At 33.5% G+C, this 23,631-nt stretch overlaps 2 protein-coding genes across 2 annotated transcripts; both read left to right on the forward strand.

The window, feature by feature from the left end:
• Positions 1–3,849: 3,849 nt before the first annotated feature.
• On the forward strand, positions 3,850–7,871 carry cmklrl2 (chemokine-like receptor 1 like 2). Its single transcript, XM_005165199.6, has 2 exons — positions 3,850–4,128; positions 6,206–7,871. The coding sequence occupies exon 2, from the start codon at positions 6,237–6,239 to the stop codon at positions 7,263–7,265; it is 1,029 nt and encodes a 342-aa protein (XP_005165256.1). The 5' UTR covers positions 3,850–4,128; positions 6,206–6,236; the 3' UTR covers positions 7,266–7,871.
• A 5,892-nt stretch (positions 7,872–13,763) lies between these two features.
• Positions 13,764–23,378, forward strand: cmklr1l1 (chemokine-like receptor 1 like 1). Its single transcript, XM_001335490.7, has 2 exons — positions 13,764–13,831; positions 20,564–23,378. Exon 2 carries the CDS (start codon positions 20,595–20,597, stop codon positions 21,558–21,560), a length of 966 nt encoding a protein of 321 aa, XP_001335526.1. The 5' UTR covers positions 13,764–13,831; positions 20,564–20,594; the 3' UTR covers positions 21,561–23,378.
• Positions 23,379–23,631: the final 253 nt, after the last annotated feature.

Raw genomic sequence — 23,631 nt, forward strand, 5'->3', positions numbered from 1 at the left:
ATGATTAACTTGTTGTACATGTTTTTGGAATGTGGGAGGAAACCGGAGAACCCGGGGAAAACCCACGCAAGCACGGGAAGAACATGCAAACTACACACAGAAACGACCACCGGCCTGTTAAGGAACTAGAACCGGTGACGTTCTTGCTGTGAGGCGACAGTGCTAGTCACTGAGCCACCGTGCTGCCCTATGGAGGGAAAGGTGAAAAGGTAGGGGTGGAAGGGGGGATTCTTCAAATCGAAGATGACTGTAGTGAGAAAACCCTGGCTCTTTATAGTGGTTAGGAATGGCCCTATTGGTGGATCAAGCATGCTAATGCAGAACCAGCCGTGTTTAATCATAATCACGTGCTCCTCTCGAAATTAGTTTATGAATAAAAGTCTTGAACTAGTCTTGAACTGCTTGATTAGTTGGATCAGCTGTGTTTGATTAGGGTTGGAGCAAAACTGTGCAGAGCTGTGGCTCACCAGGAATCAAGTTTGAGACCTATGCTTTAAACCAGGTATGTCAAACTCAATTCCCGGAGGGCCGCAACCCTGAACAGTTTAGTTCCAACCCTAAGTTAACACACCTGAACAACTGAGTCCTTCAGGCTTGTTTGAAACCTACAGGTAAGTGTGTTGGAGCTGGGTTTAAACTAAACTGTGCAGGGCTGCGGCACTCTAGGAATTGAGTTTGACATCCCTGCTTTAAACCATATTAACTGATGCAGTATAATATTTAAAATACTAACGTTTTGCAATAAATACATGAATAATCACATTTATAACACAGTGGAGTTCAATGCTGAATACACTAGTCCTGCAGAATCTGCCTTTGACTGAATTTGTCCTCTATCCGTTGGGGTACAGTCTGTACATTTAAACAAAATATAAATAATTTAGTTAAACTATTTAATTGAAAAAAATTCATTTAGCTTTTAACAATAAATCAATAGGTTACATTAGATATGAATTGACAATCTCTAAACTATCTCTATCATTCTTCCTCTTTTCCCAAATGCGATGGTGGGCCCATCAAAGGTTACTTTTGGACAACTTTGGGCCGTGGGCCCTAGTTTGGGCATCACTGGTATATACAGTACGCAGTAAACACACTGGTGGTTGTAGACCTCAGTAACAGAAGGGCTTTTAGAATCTTTGACATTTATCTTACACTCAGAATTATTCAATGTAATTTTTCGTGCCATTCATTATTTCATGTATCGCTCTGCAATCTCTAGTAGAAAGCTAGTAAAAAAGTAACAATATTATAATTTTTATTAAAAATAAATACTCTATTTTGAGCCATTAATATAAATTTATAATACAATTGTTTAAATCTGTTTTAATAGCTGCTTACTATGCAAACTTTTGCATAATCATTCATTCATTTATTTTCTTTTTGGCTTAGTCTTTTTATTAATGGGGTCACCACAGCGGAATTAACCGCCAACTTATCCAGTATATGTTTTACACAGCGGATGCCCTTCTAGCCGCAACCCATCACTGAGAAAAGTTTGCATAATCATGTTTGCTTATTATTTCAACTTAAAATCACTAAAATCATTAATTAGCCACTTATATTATGCACAAAAAGCTCATTTAAGATGTTTCAGGAAGTAAATTGCAAAAATGGTTCAGTGTTTGTAGCCCCCAGACCAAGATGACAGACAGTCATCTTGCACGTTTGATATAAACTATTTTTGACTTCAGTGGTCTGTTTGGAATGTTTGACTACAAAGACAATTACAACATACAGTACTGTAAGTGTTGAGATTTGTGTGTTTCTGCAGTGTTGCCATGTCCTCTTATTATAAGCGTCCATAGGCTTGCTCTTTAAGCTTGACTAATTAATCTATCAAGTGTATTAGGGTTATTAAAGTGTTAGGATGTGGATATCGATGCTTTTGTATTTTCTTGGATCATAACGGACTTGCTTGCATTTGCTGTTTTTCGACCGAGATAAGGCAGCATGAACGAGTCGCTACTGCTTTCTCTTTTCCTGTTATTTCTTGCACTCTGCATTTTCATTACGAGTGTTACAACACATGACTACAACCACTTGTTTACTCTGGTTAAGAACAAACTTTTGTAAAGTTTTTGTAAAAAATGCTAATTTACTCTTATTTTTAGAACCACTCTGTTATAGTGTCTAATGAGCCTTACTGTAAATATTATGGCCCATTTCCCCTGTGTCATGGCACGGTTTGGTTCGCCTTTATGGCCATTTCCACTGTCAAAATGTATCTAAAAGCAAACCATACCACTTTTTGGGTACCCTTACATAGCAAAACAAAAGATTACCAAAAGGTAGAGCAATATGCACAAATGAACGCTATTGGTTTACAGAGATAGGTCACTAGTGCACAAGCCAGAAGAATGAAAACAAAGGAAGCTCCATTTGAAAATACACAGCCGATAGTTTACTCCGCAATAAAATATACATATAATAATGAGTTTTGGTCGTCCCGAGCAAAGACAAACATTGTCATCGTCTTGAAGAATAGCCACAAAGCCAAGAAGAAGAGCAGTATCTACCCTGTGCCCTTTCGTTGTTTACAAGGCCTTCTAAAGTGTGAGCAGTAATGCATTTGCACGATCGCTCGCCGTGTGTCTATATTTGAAATAACAAGCTTTTTGGGCCCAATAATACCATGCGTGGGATTATAGAAATGCTTCTGACATCTGATTCTTTCAGAAACGAACAAACACGTGTGAAAAAACAAAGGAGAAGCCAGAAAACCTTTTCAGTAACCTAAAACATGAACAAACTTCCATGTCTAACTTGTATCATAACCTTTTGGACTACTATGAACTCGGAATGACGGAATTACTCTCTAACAGAGGTAACATGTGCTGGTGAAGATTAAAGATACAGATTAGAGGTTTGCTCTGACTGTGAGCTAAATGTTGTGTGTTGTTTTTGAACCCAAATAAGGGCTAAATGTATACTGTGTGTAGTTTTTCTGTAATTGGTAACATATCGGAGACTTTCAGGATCTGTATGAGTTCATATATGTTGCATTTATTTATTTTATATAACTGCAGACGTTACAGTAGGCTATTTCACACTTTCATTGATCAGCATTTATAATCAAATAATTTTTGGTAGTGGAAACGCAAGCCTGATAAAGGTGATCTGTACCCACCCGTACCGTACCACAGTGGAATATGGACCATTATAGTAATTACAACAACAATGATTGCTTTAGCTTCTGTAGCATTAACTATCACAAGCTTATAAGCTGGAATATTGTAGTATATTTCAGTTTTTAGTACAGTAAACTTTAGTGTATTGTAGTATAGCATCCCCTATAGTTATAAAAAAAAAAACATTGCAGCATTGGGTTGTTTATATTAAAGTTGGGTTATTACTACAGCAACTAATTATCACAACAGATTTACTTAAGTACTTCCCTGGTTCAAAAACATAGTTGAAAAACACTATAGTGTAGACCGTTTCAATGTGGTCATGTCATTGGCCAATGAACATTTTTTGCAAGTATTGCAAGTTATAGAAATGGAAAATATAAAACAGGAAATATGTTGCAACCATTGTTTTTGTTTACATCCTTCAAAACGGTCTATAATTAATATTATTTTTTTGTCAACACCCAATCCCAACTAAATAAAACGAACAGCCCGTATATTTAGAAGTTATTTAATGCTTATTTAGTCATATATTTACATCATCTTGAAGTTACTTAATAATCATCATTAACAATGGAAGAAGATTCCAGATTTAATGCGGTGACTTTTTAATATTTATAACCCTTTATTTTAGATGTTAACTCTGTGAATAGTCCAAACGTTTATTTAATCATTAAATGTGCTGCAATTATTGTGCTTTGAGGTTCAGAGCATACCCACATCAGCATCCTGCCAATATGGTAAAGAGGACATGTTGGTCAGTTCACTGCGATAGGGCTATACTCTCTGGTTTTAACCACACGTCAGCTCATCCTTGCTATCAGTTAACATCACAGTTTTGAAGTTTGAGTGTGATCGTTCACTGTCTCAGTTCTCAGAAACTGGTTTGCATCTTACAGAGGAACTAGGTGTCAGAATATTTGGCCAATTGCTCAGTCTGAGCAAACCACCCAGCAGCAGACGTACATCTCTGAAGCACTGCACACTGTACTTCAAGGTAAGCTATTGTTTAGATGCCACTGAAGATAGATAGTATCTGCATTTATCATGTAGTAAATATGTTTTCTGCACCTTGTTATCATGCATGCGATTGCAAAATGAATGCAATTGCAAAGTAATCTACTAGTTTAATTTTTAAATTTAGAACCGCAACCAATCTGACAGACAGACGAGAATAAACGGAGAAAGACAAGATGAGATAGTTTAACAAACAGGTAATCATTATTTTCACAAGATGACGTTTAAAAGTAGGTTGCACTTATTGTATAACATGCAACTTGTGTAAACTGTACTTCTGCATGCAGTGAAATAGTTTAGGTAATAAACTAGACAATTTCCATTAAATAAATAGTATGTAATATACACATGTTACCTAGAAAATGTAATTTGAGGACATTAGGATAAACAGAAAAGTGAAAGAAGTTTATATGACAAAATAATTAGGGAAGCAATGGCATGATTCTGCTAATACTTGCATTTTTACCTTCAAGTTCTGCCTGATAGAAAGTGATTGGTCAGAAATAACCTCAGTAATATTCTGTAGATGCAGAGTGATTAAACTTATTTGATAACAAGGGTGTAGATTTGCTCTTGACATTGATGGGGACATTTATCCCTATAGCGCATGCAGTACAAATTCTCTTTCCTGCTTTTAAAAAAATGAATAAAGGCTTTAAACACTTAATAATATGAATAACAAATAATGAAACACACGCCAAGCTGCAAAAGTACATTAACAGGATTTTACTGCAATCTAGCAGTCAATTTAGATTTAATCCTTTCAGCATGTCTAGTTTACTAAGGGTTGATGAGGCATTATTTTGTTTTGAAGGCGATTCTATTATTGGTGGAGACATTTTAATAACTTTTTTTATATTTTCACACAAATAGCAGGGCAGATTGTACACATAGACACACTTCTGCAAAGCTCCTTGCACAATCGCAGTAGTGAATTGAGTTCAGTTTTTAACAAATTCAAGTACATTATTTTACAATGCATCTGATAAAAATTGGAATTCACATTTCAAGAGCTTGTTACTATTTGCGTGAGAAAGACTAAAATATAAGGTGAAAATATACAAGTGTGTCTAGAGGGCTGCAGCCCTGCACAGTTTAGTTCCAACCCAGCTCCAACACACTTACTGTGCCTGTAGCAGTATTAAAAATGTTTGACTGTACTTAAAAATTTTGATTTAAGCATCAAACATAAAAGAAAGTCTTGCGTAATACAGTACTAACTGTTTTTAATGTTTAGACCAAATAAAAGTAATATCACTCAATATAAATATAAAAGATTTAAAAGGAGACTTGAGCTCTGAAGCTGTAAAAAAAAAATACGCTGGATTCCACAAAGAACCTTTAAGTGAATGGTTATTAACTGATCTGTGCGCCAATCAAATCAATTGTGATTGTTTATTTCCACAAACATGAACAAAATGTGCTAAAATAATGAACTTCATATTTTACGCAGCGGATGCCCTTCCAGCTGCAACCCAACACTGGGAAACACCCATACACTACAGACAATTTAGACCACCCAGAGGAAACCCACGCGAACACTAAAAAAGCATGTAAATTCTACACAGAAATGCCAACTGACCCAGCCGGGGCTCGAAACAGCAACTTTCTTGCTGTGAGGTGATTGTGCTACCCACTGCGCCACCATAACGAAAATTTTAGCTAAATCTTAAAAAAAAAAAAAAAAAATATATATATATATATATATATATATATATATATATATATATATATATATATATATATATATATATATATATATATATATATATATATATATATATAAGACATAATGTTCATAAGGTTGCACAAAGGTGAAATGAACCTTTTAACTATTATTCCTTAGTGCAAAGAATAAAAACAATCTAATAATAATTAAATTAAAAATTGAAATATTGTGCTCCACTCATTCTTAAACAGCTACAAAAGATGCTAAATAATATAATTAAAATATATATTTTTGTGTTGATGATTTTGCTTGGCCATTTCATTATTTTTAAAAACTGTAAGATGACTTTGCATATTTTTGAATACTTTGCCTGTTGGTTTTCTTACAGATCTCTACGTGCTCTTCAGTGGTAAGACAAAATGAATTCAACATCAGATTATGAAGGAGATTATGATGGGGATTATTTAAACGAACTCCAAAAAAAAGTAAAAGCAGGAAATCCTGATGATTTTCGAGCTGGTCACTGCAAGGATGCATTATGTGTGATCACAGTCATTGTTAATGTGATAATTTTCCTTCTCGGCATCGTTGGAAACGGTGCGGTGATCTGGATTACTGGTTTTAAGATGAGAAAGTCAGTGAACACCACCTGGTACCTGAGCCTGGCTTTGTCTGACTTCATTTTCTGCTCTACTCTGCCTCTGAGCATCAGCAGAATAGTTATGGACACCTGGATCTTTGGCCTCTTCATGTGCAAGTTCACCTCATTTGTTATGACCCTCAATATGTACAGCAGCATCTTCATCCTGGTCATCATTAGTGTGGATCGCTGCATCGCCGTCAAGTTTCCCGTTTGGGCCCAGAATCGACGCACTGTGCAGAGAGCTTCTTTAGTGGTTTTGTTGGTTTGGTTTGTGTCTGCTTTGCTTAGCATTCCAGCTGCCTACTTCAGAAATGTTGCAGATAAACCACACGTAGTGATATGTTATTCCCATTATGAGCATCATCACAGTACCATTGTGTTTATACGCTTCACTTTTGGGTTTCTGATTCCACTCCTGATGATTTCCACCTGTTACTCTATTCTGATTTGTAAACTTAGATCAAACCAAATGTCCAAATCCACCAAGCCCTACAAGATCATGACGATACTGATCACAGCTTTTTTCCTCTGCTGGTTACCTTTTCACATAGTTACTATTGTAGAGTTGAGCCAAACTAAGGACAGTCAAGCCATGTACAGACCCCAACAAGTATCTGTTACTCTTGCCAGTGTGAACAGCTTTCTAAACCCTTTCCTGTACGCATTTATGGCCAAAGACTTCAAGAAGAAATGCTATTCCTTTCTGTCCAAGATTGAGAGCGCCATTGATGAGGAGACCCGAAGCGCTTTCAGAGCAACATCAATCACCAACTCTGTGGATAACAGACTTTCTACTGTTGTCTGAAACGAGAAAGACATTTCTCTTTATTCTCTTCTTTAAAAAAAACTGCTTTGTCTTTCTAATACTAGCACTCTTTTATCTATTTTCTATTACAGGTATGTGTACTTTTAACAAGCTGTTTTGGAATTTAAACAGAGAATTGTTATACGGTCACTTAATTGGTTAGAATTTTTCATGCTTAATTTTTCACTTATCTTTCAACACTAACAATCCTTTTTGATTTTTCTACCTTTTCCTTAAAAAAAGGGAGGAGGGGGCGGCGCGGGGGGGATGCTTTATCTGACTTCTTAACAACTTAATCTGACCTTTGCATGTATTGAGTTCACAAATCTATAAGTAACATAAGTATAGGTGTGAAAGCTACTTTTTACAAATTTGTTTTATTTTAATATTGTAAATATGTTTTGTGATTTTGCAGAATTATTCCATAACTATTAAAGTGTTTATATTAACAAGTATTTCTTTAAAGGTGCAGTAGGTGATTGTCTTCAGAAACATTTTTGTTGTGCTGGTTGAAAGTCTCTTCAAATTCCAATAGTACTGAATGATCTAAATGTATTTATATGTATATTTATATTCAGGGGGAAAGGTATAAGACTAAAAAAATTTTCATCCAATTAAAATTTGTCAGGCAGATAATTCCCATAATTCTGATAAGCAGCCCAAACTGTCAACAAATGTAATTTGTACCATGCGCACCCCTGTTCACGCAGATCCACCGTTTGCGTGAGAGGTCATGTGTGCACAAGAGAGTGACAGCAGTAAAAACAAATGCTGAATCGAAACATTTTAAAATACTTCATGAATATTGGATTTACTTTTGCACAATGGAGAAAGGATGACATCATGGCTGAAGTATTTCTTTTAGACAGATATAGTTCTGTTCTTATGTTCTTATGTATCTTATGTAGATGTTATTGTTACAAATGGCTTATGTAGAAAATATGCCACATGGTTCACAGCTGCACCTTAATCGCCCTAATCGTCAGCACCTTTAAGTAATGTGGCTTCAGAGTAGTAGTTTGCTCTTGTCCTTTACTGCTCTGGACTCCTCACATGGTGTTGTGGCTGCCTGCAAATGTGAGTTATGTTTTCTTGTAGTTTATTTATGAAGTATTGTTTGTATATGCAGTTTTTTGTGTTTATGTACTATTGTTTGTTAATTGATTTTTGTTTGTTTGTTTAATCTGTGTTTAAGCCTTGGCATGGCTTTGTACTGCCGATTTGTGTTTTAAACATGTTATGCTAATTAGCATTTAGCATTTAGGCAGATCACCTACTGTACCTTTAAGGGACATAATTTAAATATGGCTTATTGGGAAAAAACAACTTTATTATTATTATTATTATTATTGAAAGAATGTAAAATATTATATACATTTGTATTTTTCTTTAAGGAACAATTTAATCATGGCTTACTGGAAAAAAAAACTTTATTATTATTATTATTTTATTATTTTATTATTATTATTATTATTGAAAGACTGTAAAATATTATATACATTTGTATTTTTCTTTAAGGAACATGATTTAATCATGGCTTACTGGAAAAAAAAAACCTTTATTATTATTATTATTATTATTATTATTATAATGAAAGAATGTAAAATATTATATATATTTGTATTTTTCTTTAAGGGACATAATGTAATCATGGCTTACTGGAAAAAAAACCTTTATTATTATTATTATTATTATTATTACTGAAAGACTGTAAAATATTATATACATTTGTATTTTTCTTTAAGGAACATGATTTAATCATGGCTTGCTGGAAAAAAACCTTTATTATTATTATTATTATTATTATAATGAAAGAATGTAAAATATTATATATATTTGTATTTTTCTTTAAGGGACATAATTTAATCATGGATTACTGGAAAAAACATTTATTACTATTATTGTTATTATTATTATTATAAGAATGTAAAATATCATATGCATTTGTATTTTTCATTAAGAAGGCACATACAGATTCCAAAAACAGTGCTGATAAAGATCAGAGCCTGGCTAAGATGTGTGTGGATTTCCTGGGTCTTACGATGTGGTCACATATTGATAGAGCTCTGGATTGGTCAGTATGAATGTCTCAGTTTTTAGGCTTTGGTCACATGGTCAAGGAAGAGACAAAAGTATATTGTAACTATTTTACTATTTAATATTTCATGTTTCATCATTTTATACAGTTATTTTGTTACTAATCCATTTGTAACCATAGCAAGAATTTGTCATTAAATCATTTCATTTACAAGTATTCTGTGAATTATTTTTGATTTAGCTTAACACCTAGTTGTGCGGCACATGTGTCTCAGTGGTTAGCACTGTCACCTTACTGCAAGAAGGTCGCTGATTTAAGTCCCAGCTGGATCAGTTGGTCTTTTTGTGTGGAGTTTGCATGTTCTCCCTGTGTTCGCGTGGGTTTCCTCAGGGTGCTCCGGTTTCCCCCATAATACAAAGACATGAGCCATAGGTGAATTCGATAAATTAAATTGTACATACTGTCTGAATGTAAAAGTGTATGGGTGTTTTCCAGTACTGGGTTGCGGCTGATGGCACCCACTGTGTTAAACATATGCTGAAATAGTCGACGGTTCATTTCACTGTGGTGACCCCTGATAAATAAGGGACTAAGCCAAAGAAAAATCAATAAATGAATGACACTTAATGGCTTCATATTGTTGCACAATAGTCACATAATAGCAACGCTCTCCCACTTATCTTTAGATATTATTACTTATTATAACCTTATATCTCATTCCTACATTTAGAGATGGATACCTGACCATGTAGAAGTACGTTGCAGCTTGATGCAGATCTCAGAGACTTCCACACTGCAACGGGGTATCCTGGCTATAAGATTCCACAGACACTTTTGCATCTTTCTCTCAAATGCTCAGAACAAACGATCATAAATTCAAGACAATCAATAAAGTCTTACCACAGTCTAAAGTCTAAAAGTTGTTTTATTTCGGCAAGAATAAAATCAATTAAATTTTTTTTTCTAAAATGCCTTTTTGTAAGGTCAATATTATTAGCCTCCTTAAGCAATTTTTTTTCCCCGATTGTCCACAGAACAAACCATACTTAATGGCTTGCCAAATTACCCTAACTGTCCTAATTAGCCTAATTAAGCCTTTAAATTTAACTTTAAGGTGAATACTATTATCTTGAAAATATCTAGTAAAATATTATATGCTGGCATCATGACAGAAAGAAATCAGCTTTCAAAAAATAAGTTATTAAAACTTTTATGTTTAAAAATGTTGCCATGCTAGTGATTTTGCTGCACAATATGAAATATGAATATAACATGACATAGGTGCCAACATGTTTATTTAAATACAAATTGAAAACTTAACAAGTACCTACCAAACCAGAAACTACAGCGAATGAGCAAGTAAAAACTTCCATCAGCAAATAATATTGTCTTATATTCATACTGCAGGCAAATGTCGTCCTTGTCAGAGATGTACCGTAAAAAGAAAAGGCGGTGCCGAAAAGCTCAGAGAAAGAGCGCAAAAGGGCTCTAAAATCAGACGCTGCCAAATGCATAAAGTTACTGAAACATTCTCGAACATTCGGCTGCTGCGTCGGAGGACAGTAGCGTGGTAGAGGAGGTAAGAAAACAGAAAATGTAATCCCAGTCATTATACTAACAAATACCAAGTAAATGTCTCGCCGTTCACACTACTTCTGACAGTTTGTGACAGAGCATTAAACACAGTGACTACATTGTGTTTAACAGTTGTCAGCTTAGCGTAGAACTCCCGCACATTTTAATATGTCATTATCAGCAGATAACGTGATTTCTGGTATACAGACTGCTGTATGCTACTAGGAATATATTCTAACATGCAAAAGAACCTAAAGCTATAGCCACAGTACTGTATGCATTTGTAGTGAACTCTGAATACATAGCTAGTCTTTAAACTAATACATAAAATACATGCATAGGTTACAGTACATAATCATCTCATTGTCAGGGAAAATAAGATTCAATCTATCCAGAATTATTTTGACTCTTTATTCTTTCCACAAAGTTTCCAACAAGTACTGAGTATGCAAGTGCTAGCAATCACTTTGGGTATCATTGTGGGTTGATGTGGTCTACAACAAATTAAAATAAACAAATTAAGGAATCAGAAAAAAAATACAAATAAAGATACTAAAACATTTCCATGTACAGTCAACAAGGGGTGTGAGATCACTGGTTGCCAAAAACACTTCAAAATAGAAGCTCATGTGAGCCATTTTAACACTGTGGCTCTATTTAAAAATGAATTAACCCTTATGATAGGAGCCTGTGAATGTGTATCAAACACACACACACACACACACACACACACACACACACACACACACACACACACACACCCCTTTACACACAAATAGAGGTGCAGCACTAGCAACACTACAGCATGATTTCACAAATAACTATATATCATGAACGATTAAAAATGTACAAATCTGCTGGTACACACAAATATTGCTGCTTTTTTCATTTTTGCTTTATATTCTATTCATTTCGGTGCTACTGTTATTACTTAATTGTATTAATTTGTTTACAGGGTTTCCGCAGGGTCTTAAAAAGTCTTAAATTAATATATATATATATATATATATATATATTAGACCTTAAATAGTCTTGAGTTCACTGAAATATTGTGTTGTAGGTCTTAAATTATTTTAAACTGTTCTTAATCCAAGTAAAGCTACCCAATCTGGCCAAATGATTTTTTTTAATGGAAAGAGATGCAGTTTATAACAGCTGTTACATTATTTTCAGCAAATTCTCCAAATTAAATTCCCTAATCACGGAAGGAAAAATAAAGCAACACATCCCTTTACATGATATTCCATTAATACAAAAACTATTTACCAAAGTTACCAGACCATTAGAAAAAATCCTTTGTGTTTAGCCCTGTATAAGTCTAAAATTTTATTCATAATGGTCTCAAAAGGGTCTTGAAATGTTTTAAATTTGATTTGAATAAACCTGCAGACCCCTGGTATTCAAATGTTCAGAGCAGTCAGTAAGAAAACATTTTGCTGCAATCTTAACATCCTATACTGTGTTTATTAACTAGGGTGTTGCCAATACCAGTGCTGTGAGAAAGGATGCTACGGTAGGCCTAGCAGAGACAGGGAGGAGTGTGGTAGAGGTAGAAAAAACATTACACACTGTACTTTGGGTTAGTAGTTAACTCTACAGTAGAGGTGAACACATGACAAAAATGTAGTTAAGTCTACATAGTTACATTTGAACTTAACTGTAGAATAGGCCATAATTGTTAATATTTATCCTTTAGGTCACCTATAATTGTTTCATAAGTACATTTTATTAAAAACTAGAATGAGTCAAGCCTAGCAAAAGCAGTGATTCAAATAATGATGACACAGTGACTGCAGAGACCAGCAAGAAGCATGGACACAATAAGAGTCAGGCAAGGGTGAGGAACAAGTATAATCTCAGACAGCCATACAGGCATATTAAAATTGCAGAGTTACAGAGTTAAAATGGATGAGAAGATGTAGAATCAGACAATGTGTTTACTGTCAACATAGAAACAAGGAGAAGCCAACATAGTCTATGTTGGACCGTGGCAATAAAGAACAACACTTCAGAGAATGACAAGTATAGTTATTTGTGAATAAAAGTATGCTGAATGTAGTGCTGCATGTCCATTTGTGTGTAAAGGTGTGTGTGTGTGTGATACACATTCACAGGTTACTCCTATCATAAATAGCAGACAAATGGTAAACAGACAGCACACGGACTTTAAATTATTTTAATTTAGTTTTACTGTATGTATGAATTTGTTATAAACGGGTTGTTTTTCTTCCAGTCACATACATTAAATGTTTAAATATCTGTACACCAATATAAGTAGTAAATGTGTGTGTCTGTCGGTGGGGCTGTGTCGGTGTGGTCATGTGGGCTGGTGTGGCTACAGTGCAAGGGCTGAATTTTTGTCCCAGTCCGCCCCTGCTGACAAATAGCTTGTGTGGCACTTATGGTTTGTTTTACATTCTTGCTAGATTTTGATTACGTCCGCATAACCTCAGATTAGGTCGGCCCCTCTCGAAACCAGCCGGCCGTCGCCGATTGGACCAAATGCGCAACATTTATTATTATTATTATTATTATTATTATTATTATTATTATTATTATTATTATTATTATTATTATTATTATTGTTATTATATCATCATAATATCACATCTTGTAAGAGATAAAAGCTTGTAAAAGCATGTAAAAACAATACATATAAAAAAAATAAAAAAATAAAAACTGACCGGCCCACATTTAAAAAATGGTCCGGCCCTTCTGGCATTTGCCAGAATTGCCAGATGGCCAGTCCGCCCCTGGTCCAAATCCAAGTGTTTTTCACATATGAGAGCCATATGTGAGCCTCTGATTGAACAAGGAGGAAGAATACGCTTCTTTGTTTCCCTTTGATACGAGTGTTAAGAGCCTGGAAAGTCCTGCCCTGGTTCAGTCTGAGAAAACAACACAGCTGCAGAAGTACATCTCTGAAACACTGCAAACGCCATTTTGAGAAACAGTAAGTTATACCTTAGATGCCATTAAACATGCTGTCTGCATTTAATCATGCTTTCTATACTTTGTTAAGATGCATGTGATGAACAATTGCAAATGGATCTACTAGTCTAAATAATACAATTGTGATTGAAATAACCTTTTCAGGACAGATAACAAATGAGAAAAAACTGAGAAACGTCAGACTCTTGTCGTTCACCAAATAGACATAACAGTCATTATTTTCACAAGATGAAATTTAAAAGTGAATTGCACTCACATGAATAACTTCCAATGTGTGTAAACAGTGAAATAGTTTAGGTAACACATTAAGGAATTACCTTCATATAAATATGCATGTACAGTACCTGATCCAGCACAATGTGAGATCAGAAAGAAAAAAATAATAATAATAAGTTTATATGAGAAAAACAACTTGTTAACTTGCATTTTATTGGTCTTCAAGTTCTAAATAGATTGATAAGAAATAACCTCTGCAATGTTTTGAAAATACAGAGACAAACTAATTTGATCTCAGTTTCAGCTTTAATGCACACGGGTGACGGCAAAATGTAAAAAAACAAAAAAGTTTCCTTTTTAGAGAAATTATCATTACATTGCAGATTACAGATTAAAACAGATCTCAGCCGAGGTCCTTGCACAACAGAAGTAGTGAGGCCAGTCATTTTTAAGGTAATGGACTTCAGTGCAGTACTTGTAGACTAAAAAGCCCTTTTCAGATAAGGCAAGGCAAGTTTATTTACATCTTATACACAATAGTATTTCAAAGTGCTTTACATAAATAATAATAAAAGAAACTACAATAAGAAAAAAATAATAAAGCTAAGTTGATGTGAGTGTCATCGGCATAGCTGTGGTAAAATATTTGAATCTTTCATTTGGCTCAGTGGGAGTAAAGAGTACATGCCAGAATTGAACTCCACATCATTGTGTGTGTGTCCGTGTGTGTTTGTATGTATATGTATATTTATAATATATATATATATATATATATATATAAATATATATATATATATATATATATATATATATATATATATATATATATATATATGTATATGTATATATATATATATATGTTTGTATGTATATATATATATATATATGTATATGTATATATATATATATATGTTTGTATGTATATATATATATATATATATGTGTGTGTGTGTGTGTGTGTGTGTGTATATATATGTATATATGTATATATATATGTATGTATATATATATATATGTATGTATATATATATATATATACATATATATATATATGTGTATATATATATATATATATATATATATATATATATATATGTATATGTATATATATGTGTATATATATATGTATATGTATATATATATATGTGTGTATATATATGTATATATATATATATATATATATATATATATATATATATATATATATATATATATATATATATACATATATACATATATATATATATATATATATATATATATATATATATATATATATATATACATATATACATATATATATATATATATATATATATATATATATATATATATATATATATATATATATATATATACATACATATGTATATATATATATATATATATTTATATATATATGTATATGTATATATATATATGTGTATATATATATATATATATATATATATATATATATATATATATATATATATATATATATATACATATATATATATATATATACATATACATATATATATAAATATATATATATATATATATACATATATATATATATATACATATACATATATATATAAATATATATATATATATATATACATATGTATGTATATATATATATATATATATATATATATATATTAGGGATGTAACGGTATTGTAAATACCGTCATACCGCAATATTAATTTTTTTCGATATTACCGAAGTCGCATGACTCGGTAAAACTATAGGTCTTCTGAGAAAATTTGCTCAGGCGAATGAAGCGAACGGGAGGTAGCGAAAACTACAATCCCCATCATCCCTTGCGGTCTGTTGTCGCTACAGATCCAGTAATGCGGAAATGGAGTGTGCTGCTAGAAGCGGGGATCAAAAAGAGCTGTAAAACTCTAAGGCCCCTTTTACAAGAGTGCGTTTTAGTTTTAAAACGGCGTTGTAGAATGAAAATGATCCGCGTCCACACTCGCGTTTTACCCAGCGTTTCTGAACAGCTCTCCGTCCACACCAAAACGCTGAAAACGCACATCACGTGACCACAGACACTCTCGGGCAAGCGCTCCAGCATTTCTACCCAGATGAGAGATGTGCTTGTCGGACTGCTCATCAAGCATCTTCCGCTGGATCTAATCACACTATATTTGCTAAACGTGATATTTCATTCATGTTGTTGTCTTTATCTAACGACATAGGCCAATTCCCTGACTTTGGTCATTGGAATCTATTAAGTTACTTGTTCACGGGTAACATGTTTTGGTTAAGCGCAAAGATAAGTTAATGATTAATCCAGGTACATTGACTGATCGCTTGCCTTTATTTCCTACAATGTATAAACTTATTGTATGTGATACTTTTATAATTGTCGATTATTAAAACTGATATTCAGCAAAAGAGAGGGTGCGTTTTGTATTTTCACTGAAATTGAAAGGAGGCAGTTGTTATAGGCTCCGTTTTGTTATAAATATCCTCACAGTGAAGATGACGCTCATATATGCAGCACGACGCCTCAACATTTCTGCTGTCTGTAAGTTTTCTAATATTAAAAAGGAAATAGGCAGTTCCTTAAATCATGTTTACATTTTATTGTTGAGAAAGTGAAACAACGTAGCCAAGGTGATGTGAATGAAGTTATAAAGTACACTGTTCCCTTTGAAGATTTACGCGTGTCCTCGGTATGTTTTCCATATCAAACTGAGAAGGGGGAGACTGCAGCCTTGATCAAACTTGCGAAGTCTTAACTTACAAGAAGAGGATGCGAGACTGAACTGTGTGTGGGCTACTTAATATTGAGGAAAAGCCCCAATCAGAGAGGCGAACGTTTGCAGCCCCGCCTCCGTTTTCAGATGTCTCCGTCTTTCCCCATCCACACTGAGACGGAGCAGCAGGTTTCAGAATGAAAACGGCCTCTCCAGCGTTTTCAAAAAGCTCCGTTTTCGGCGCTCGAGAAATAAGTCATATAAGTCATATCTCTCTTGTCCCAGAAACCTCAGTACCAAATGAGAGGTTTTTTTTCTGTTGCAGGGGACATTGTAAATGCCCAGAGATACCAGCTTTTACCAGATTATATTTATATGATAATTTTCCTTTAAACCCATCTCTATCTAAGTGAGTGAGTGATTAAATGTTGAATGTGATGAGTTTTCAACAATACTAAATTAAAAACTTAAATTTTTTTTTACATGGTTTAATATTTTTTTTGTTAATAAAATTGAAGTTCCTGTTTCAAAGCTTACAGATAGATGGCTAATTTGTATGTCATTGACACTTTTGGCTCTTTTTTGGAGTATTTTCATAAGTTTTGTTTTTTCCTGTAAATGATTCAATAAATACCGTACCGTGACATTCATACCGAGGTATTACCGTACCGTGAAATTCTGATACCGTTACATCCCTAATATATATATATATATATATATATATATATATATATATATATATATATGTATATATGTATATATATATATATATATATATATATATATATATATATATATATATCGACTTCAGTGTAGGCAAAAATAAAATAAGCTGAGTAACGTCATTTACAAGTAATATTGGGCACGATGATCTTATGTCATCTGCGAACGGCTGGATTCAATGCATTCAGTTGCAAATCTTACTGAACGAATCATTTATTTAAATGAATCCGTTAAATAAACATCTTGTTTACTAATACATCCGTTTGCTGGCATTTTCAGAATATGATTTTGTTGATTGCAAAGACGCGTAGCACAAGCTCTGTGATTGGTCAGCTTGGTAGCGCTGATGAGTGTGGGCGAACACATTGAGTCCCGTGAAGGAGCTCCAGATGAAAAGTTTTGCTTTGTGTTTACCTTATATTTAAAGTTGTTGTACGTCTTTGAGATTTTGCTACTTGTACAGTAAGGTAAAGCGTTCCGAAAAAACAAAACCTCAGCTAAGAAAATCAACACAGAGTAACATAAACACATACTGCAAGCTAGCATTTCGGAAGTGTTATTGCAGAGCAACACAAACAGTGCACAGAAGTATATAGTAAATGCACGGTAACGTGCAAGGCATGTGCCGTGGATCACGTCAATCACTCGACGCAAAAGTATAAACCAGGCTTAACACTAAATAAGGGATAGACATACATGAAATACACTACCTATTATATGGAAATTGAGGACATATAAAACATAAATATATATGTCTACAATGTATAAAAAATTTTAATAAAGCATTACATTGGTAGCATGCACTGAGTGAGCAAAAGGCACATTTTTGCAAGGGATTGTGCAATTTGACAAGAGGCACAGCTCGGTGCTGCCTCATCAAGCTTCCTACACTGTAATTAAATAGGAAATACACAAAACCTATAACCAGTAAAAGGTTTAAGACAAATGAAGCTTTAAGACAAATGTAATTACTAAGTATTAGTTAAATGCACATTCTGACAAGGGAAATGAGCTGGCCAAGTTTGTTATTTGCCTAAAGGCTTCAGTTTTTAATTTAAAACAAGTTTTAACATATTCATAATTGGGGTTTTTAATGATGGATGATAATAAATTAAAAAAAAAAAAAGTTCTTGTTTTTTTTTTTCAAATTTCTTTGTTTAAATTTTTTTTATTTAAAATTTTGGTTAACATAAAATAGTTTGGTAAGCACTTTGACAAAAATGTAGAAAAAAAATAAAAAATATATATATATTTGTTGCATAAAAAAAAGTGTGGTAATGGTAACCATCCAACAAGCTAGTCCAAAAATTTGTGGTTAAAATGTCACTAAAATGCAATATTTGAACCTCATAATTTAATAGAAAATTAGGAGAATAACTACAAAAGGTCCACTTTTTGAGAAAATGTAACTACTCCTTTTAATAGGCTGGCTATGGACCTGCAACATGTGACCGTATAGGCCTTACAACGCAAACAGCAGGTACTCAGGAAGGCTGCAAGGACATATAATTTGTTTTTTTTCCCTGAAACCAAGAGAAGTGAATAAACTGGATACGTTTGTGTTGACAGCCTCATCATCAACTGTCATGACTCGAAACCCAAGTACTTGAGATTAAACTCTGAGAGACCCAGATTAGAATTAATGAATCCATCTTTTCCGTCTTTTATGCATTCATAAACGCATTATTGTCTTGTTCGAGATGCCACTGTTTTTGTGTTTGTGAATTATGGATGAGGAAATCAATTTGTAACATTTTATTTGTATTCAAATGATCCAAACTTCCCATCATTAATCTTTATTTTGCTTTCTTTTAAGCTCACATCATGAATATTTCCCTTGAATGCATGATGCAGACCCTTATGTCTGCTTTTGTCTGAGATCAGTATGTAATCTGGGCAGAAATGGTTTACCATTTCCCTAGGGTGTGCACAAATTGAAAGAGCAGTGCGTGGCTGATACTGAAGACATGCTGGAAAGTAAGAAAGAGGCCAGGGCTTTGCAAAGGGGTGAAAGCTAAAATTAGAGTTTGAGTTAAATTGTGAGCTGTGGGCAGGATCTGAGTTTAGGGGAAGGTTTAGTGGCAGTCAGTTGTTTTTAATCCTTCATTATACATGCATAAATCAGTGTTTTAAAAAAAATCATTGCAACAATCACATTCATATGTTTTTGAGAAAGCTAAACATACTTTGTTCTGCTTTTGTCAATGTGCCATGATGATTTTGCTCGGCCTATTTATTTTCATAAACTGTGAAATGACTTGGCTTTACTTTTTTAATATTTTGCCTATTGGTTTCTTACAGATTTTCACTTCCTCTTCAGTGGTAAAAGACAAAATGTATTTAACACCAGATTATGAATATGGTGAAGACGAACTTAGCATGTTTGTAGAAATCCACAAAAATCAAACAGATGCTAAGCAACCTGAGGATTTCCAAGCTGGTCACTGCAAGAATGCATTATGTGTGATCATAGTGATTATTAATTTGATCATTTTCCTTCTCGGCATAATTGGAAACGGTGCGGTGATCTGGATTACTGGTTTTAAGACAGTACAGACAATTTAGACCACCCAGAGGAAACCCACGCGAACACTAAAAAAGCATGTAAATTCTACACAGAAATGCCAACTGACCCAGCCGGGGCTCGAAACAGCAACTTTCTTGCTGTGAGGTGATTGTGCTACCCACTGCGCCACCATAACGAAAATTTTAGCTAAATCTTAAAAAAAAAAAATTAATAAAAAAAAAAAAAAAAAAAAAAAATATATATATATATATATATATATATATATATATATATATATATATATATAAATATAAATAAAAGACATAATGTTCATAAGGTTGCACAAAGGTGAAATGAACCCTTTAACTATTATTCCTTAGTGCAAAGAATAAAAACAATCTAATAATAATTAAATTAAAAATTGAAATATTGTGCTCCACTCATTCTTAAACAGCTACAAAAGATGCTAAATAATATAATTAAAATATATATTTTTGTGTTGATGATTTTGCTTGGCCATTTCATTATTTTTAAAAACTGTAAGATGACTTTGCATATTTTTGAATACTTTGCCTGTTGGTTTTCTTACAGATCTCTACGTGCTCTTCAGTGGTAAGACAAAATGAATTCAACATCAGATTATGAAGGAGATTATGATGGGGATTATTTAAACGAACTCCAAAAAAAAGTAAAAGCAGGAAATCCTGATGATTTTCGAGCTGGTCACTGCAAGGATGCATTATGTGTGATCACAGTCATTGTTAATGTGATAATTTTCCTTCTCGGCATCGTTGGAAACGGTGCGGTGATCTGGATTACTGGTTTTAAGATGAGAAAGTCAGTGAACACCACCTGGTACCTGAGCCTGGCTTTGTCTGACTTCATTTTCTGCTCTACTCTGCCTCTGAGCATCAGCAGAATAGTTATGGACACCTGGATCTTTGGCCTCTTCATGTGCAAGTTCACCTCATTTGTTATGACCCTCAATATGTACAGCAGCATCTTCATCCTGGTCATCATTAGTGTGGATCGCTGCATCGCCGTCAAGTTTCCCGTTTGGGCCCAGAATCGACGCACTGTGCAGAGAGCTTCTTTAGTGGTTTTGTTGGTTTGGTTTGTGTCTGCTTTGCTTAGCATTCCAGCTGCCTACTTCAGAAATGTTGCAGATAAACCACACGTAGTGATATGTTATTCCCATTATGAGCATCATCACAGTACCATTGTGTTTACACGCTTCACTTTTGGGTGTCTGATTCCACTCCTGATGATTTCCACATGTTACTCTATTCTAATTTGTAAACTTAGATCAAACCAAATATCCAAATTTACTAAGCCCTACAAGATCATGACGTTACTGATCACAGCTTATTTCCTCTGCTGGTTACCTTTTCAGATAGTTTCTATTGTAGAGTTGAGCCAAACTAAGCACAGTACTGCCATGTACAGAGCCCAACAAGTATCTGTTACTCTTGCCAGTGTGAACAGCTTTCTAAACCCTTTACTTTATGCATTCATGGCCAAAGACTTTAAGAAGAAATGCTATTCCTTTCTGTCCAAGATTGAGAGTGCCCTTAATGAGGAGACCTAATCAATTTCAAAGCAACATCAATCATCAATTCTGAGGAGTTTCCAATGTTGTCTGAAACGACATGTCTACTTATTCTCTTCTAAAAACAAACAATCAAACACATTAACTAACTTTTAAACACTAGCACTCTTTAATCTATTCTTTATTACTGTATGTGTTCTTTTGCAGCTTTGGAATATAAACTAAAGATATACATAAAGTTGAAACCAGAAGTTTACATACACTCTAAAAAGAGGAACATAACCATTTTTTTTAAATGTCTGATGGTAAATCATACTAAACGTTTACTATTTTATGTCCAGTAGTATTACCTTAATGATTTACATTTGCTAAATGCCAGAATAATGAGATTTTTTTGGGGGGAGATTTTTTTTATTATTATTTTCTAAATAGTCAAAAGGTTACACATATTCCCTTGGTATTTTTTAGCTTTGCTTTTAAACTGTATGACTTTGGTCAAATGTTTTGGGTGTCCTTCCACAAGCTTCTCACAATAGTTTGCAGGAATTTTAGCCCATTCCTCCTGACAGAATTGGTGCAACTGAGTCAGATTTGTAGGCTTTGTCTTGCTCGCACAAGCTTTTTCAACTCTGACCACAAATTTTCTGTAGGATTGAGATCAGGGCTTTGTGATGGCTACTCCAAAACATTCACACGGTTGTTCTTAAAGCACATTTTAACTAATTTGGCAGCATGCTTGGGTGTCTGTTTGGAAGACCCATTTGTGGCCAAGTTTCAATTTCCTGGCTGATGTCTTGAGATGTTGCTTTAGTATTTCTACATAATGTTCTTTCTTCATAATGCCATGTATGCTGTGAAGTGGACCAGTCCCTTCTGCAGCAAAACAGTGCCACAACATGATGCTGCCACCCCCATACTTAACAGTTGGGATGGTGTTCCTAGGCTTGTAACCTTTCCAATTTGTCCTCCAAATGTAACACTGGTCATTGTGGCCAAACAGTTCAATCTTAGTTCCATCAAACCACAGGACGTCTCCTAAAATTATTCTTTTTCTCAGTGTAATTTTGCAAATTGTAATCTGGCTTTTTTGTTGATTCTGGCTTGTTGATTTTCCCATGTTGTCACAAAAGGAAGCAGTGTGTTTCAGGTTTTCCTTAAATGCTATTCTACAGTTGTGCCTCCAATTAACTCAAACGTCGTCTAATAGCCAATCAGAAACTTCCAAAACCTTGACACCATCATCTGAGTTTTTTCAGAGGCATAATAATTTCATTGTATGTAAACTGGACTTTCAAGAAAAGTTATAACAATTTCTTTAAAAATATATCTCTCATTATTCTGATACTAAGCATGACAGAAACTAATTTAAAAATCCTAACTTGCCTAAAAGAGAAAAAGTTTAGTCACATTAACATCTGACTTTTAAAAAATGGTTATGTGCCTTTTTATACAGTGTATGTAAACTTCTGGTTTCAACTGTATATCCATATTTACAATATATTATTTACAATATATTAACAATATATCCATATTTTAACACTATTACTAACAAACTCTTTATTTTTACATTTTTTTAAGAAATAAAATTCTAACCTTTAACATTTATTTAATCTAACGTTCATTGCATGTTTGGGTTCAATTTAAGTAAAAAAATAACAACAACAATAAAAAATGTATATAATAATAATAATAATAATAATAATAATAACAGCTAAGCTAACATGTAAAGAGGTAAACATTCTAATGAATGCAAACACTGTTTTGATTTAAAAAAACTAAAGGTATTGTATAAAAAATACCATTTTATTAAGACTTTGAAGACTTCTACAATAATAAAGTTTCCATATTATGCAAATTGAAACATGCCTCAATGTGTTTTAAAGGTTGTAATGATTTCCCTCCTGTATAAAAATATATACATTCCATCTATTCCACCTAATTTCTTAGAAACTCATATTATTCATTAAAAGAAAGATCATAACTTTGAGTTTAGTCTTCTCTGATAGGTCAGAAATGCACAATCAGGGCTTACAGCCAAAATCTAACCAAAATTATTAATAAGAGATACCCTTTAAATACAAGGTACAAGGGTGCAAAGTGCATAAAAAAC

The sequence above is a fragment of the Danio rerio genome, chromosome 5, assembly GCF_049306965.1.
Source record: "Danio rerio strain Tuebingen ecotype United States chromosome 5, GRCz12tu, whole genome shotgun sequence".
In the NCBI taxonomy this organism is placed as follows: Eukaryota; Metazoa; Chordata; class Actinopteri; order Cypriniformes; family Danionidae; genus Danio; species Danio rerio.

Bases quoted from the DNA above. Each gene is read 5' to 3' on its own strand.
- cmklr1l1 (XM_001335490.7), top strand. From the start codon at position 20,595: ATGAATTCAACATCAGATTATGAAGGAGATTATGATGGGGATTATTTA.
- cmklrl2 (XM_005165199.6), top strand. From the start codon at position 6,237: ATGAATTCAACATCAGATTATGAAGGAGATTATGATGGGGATTATTTA.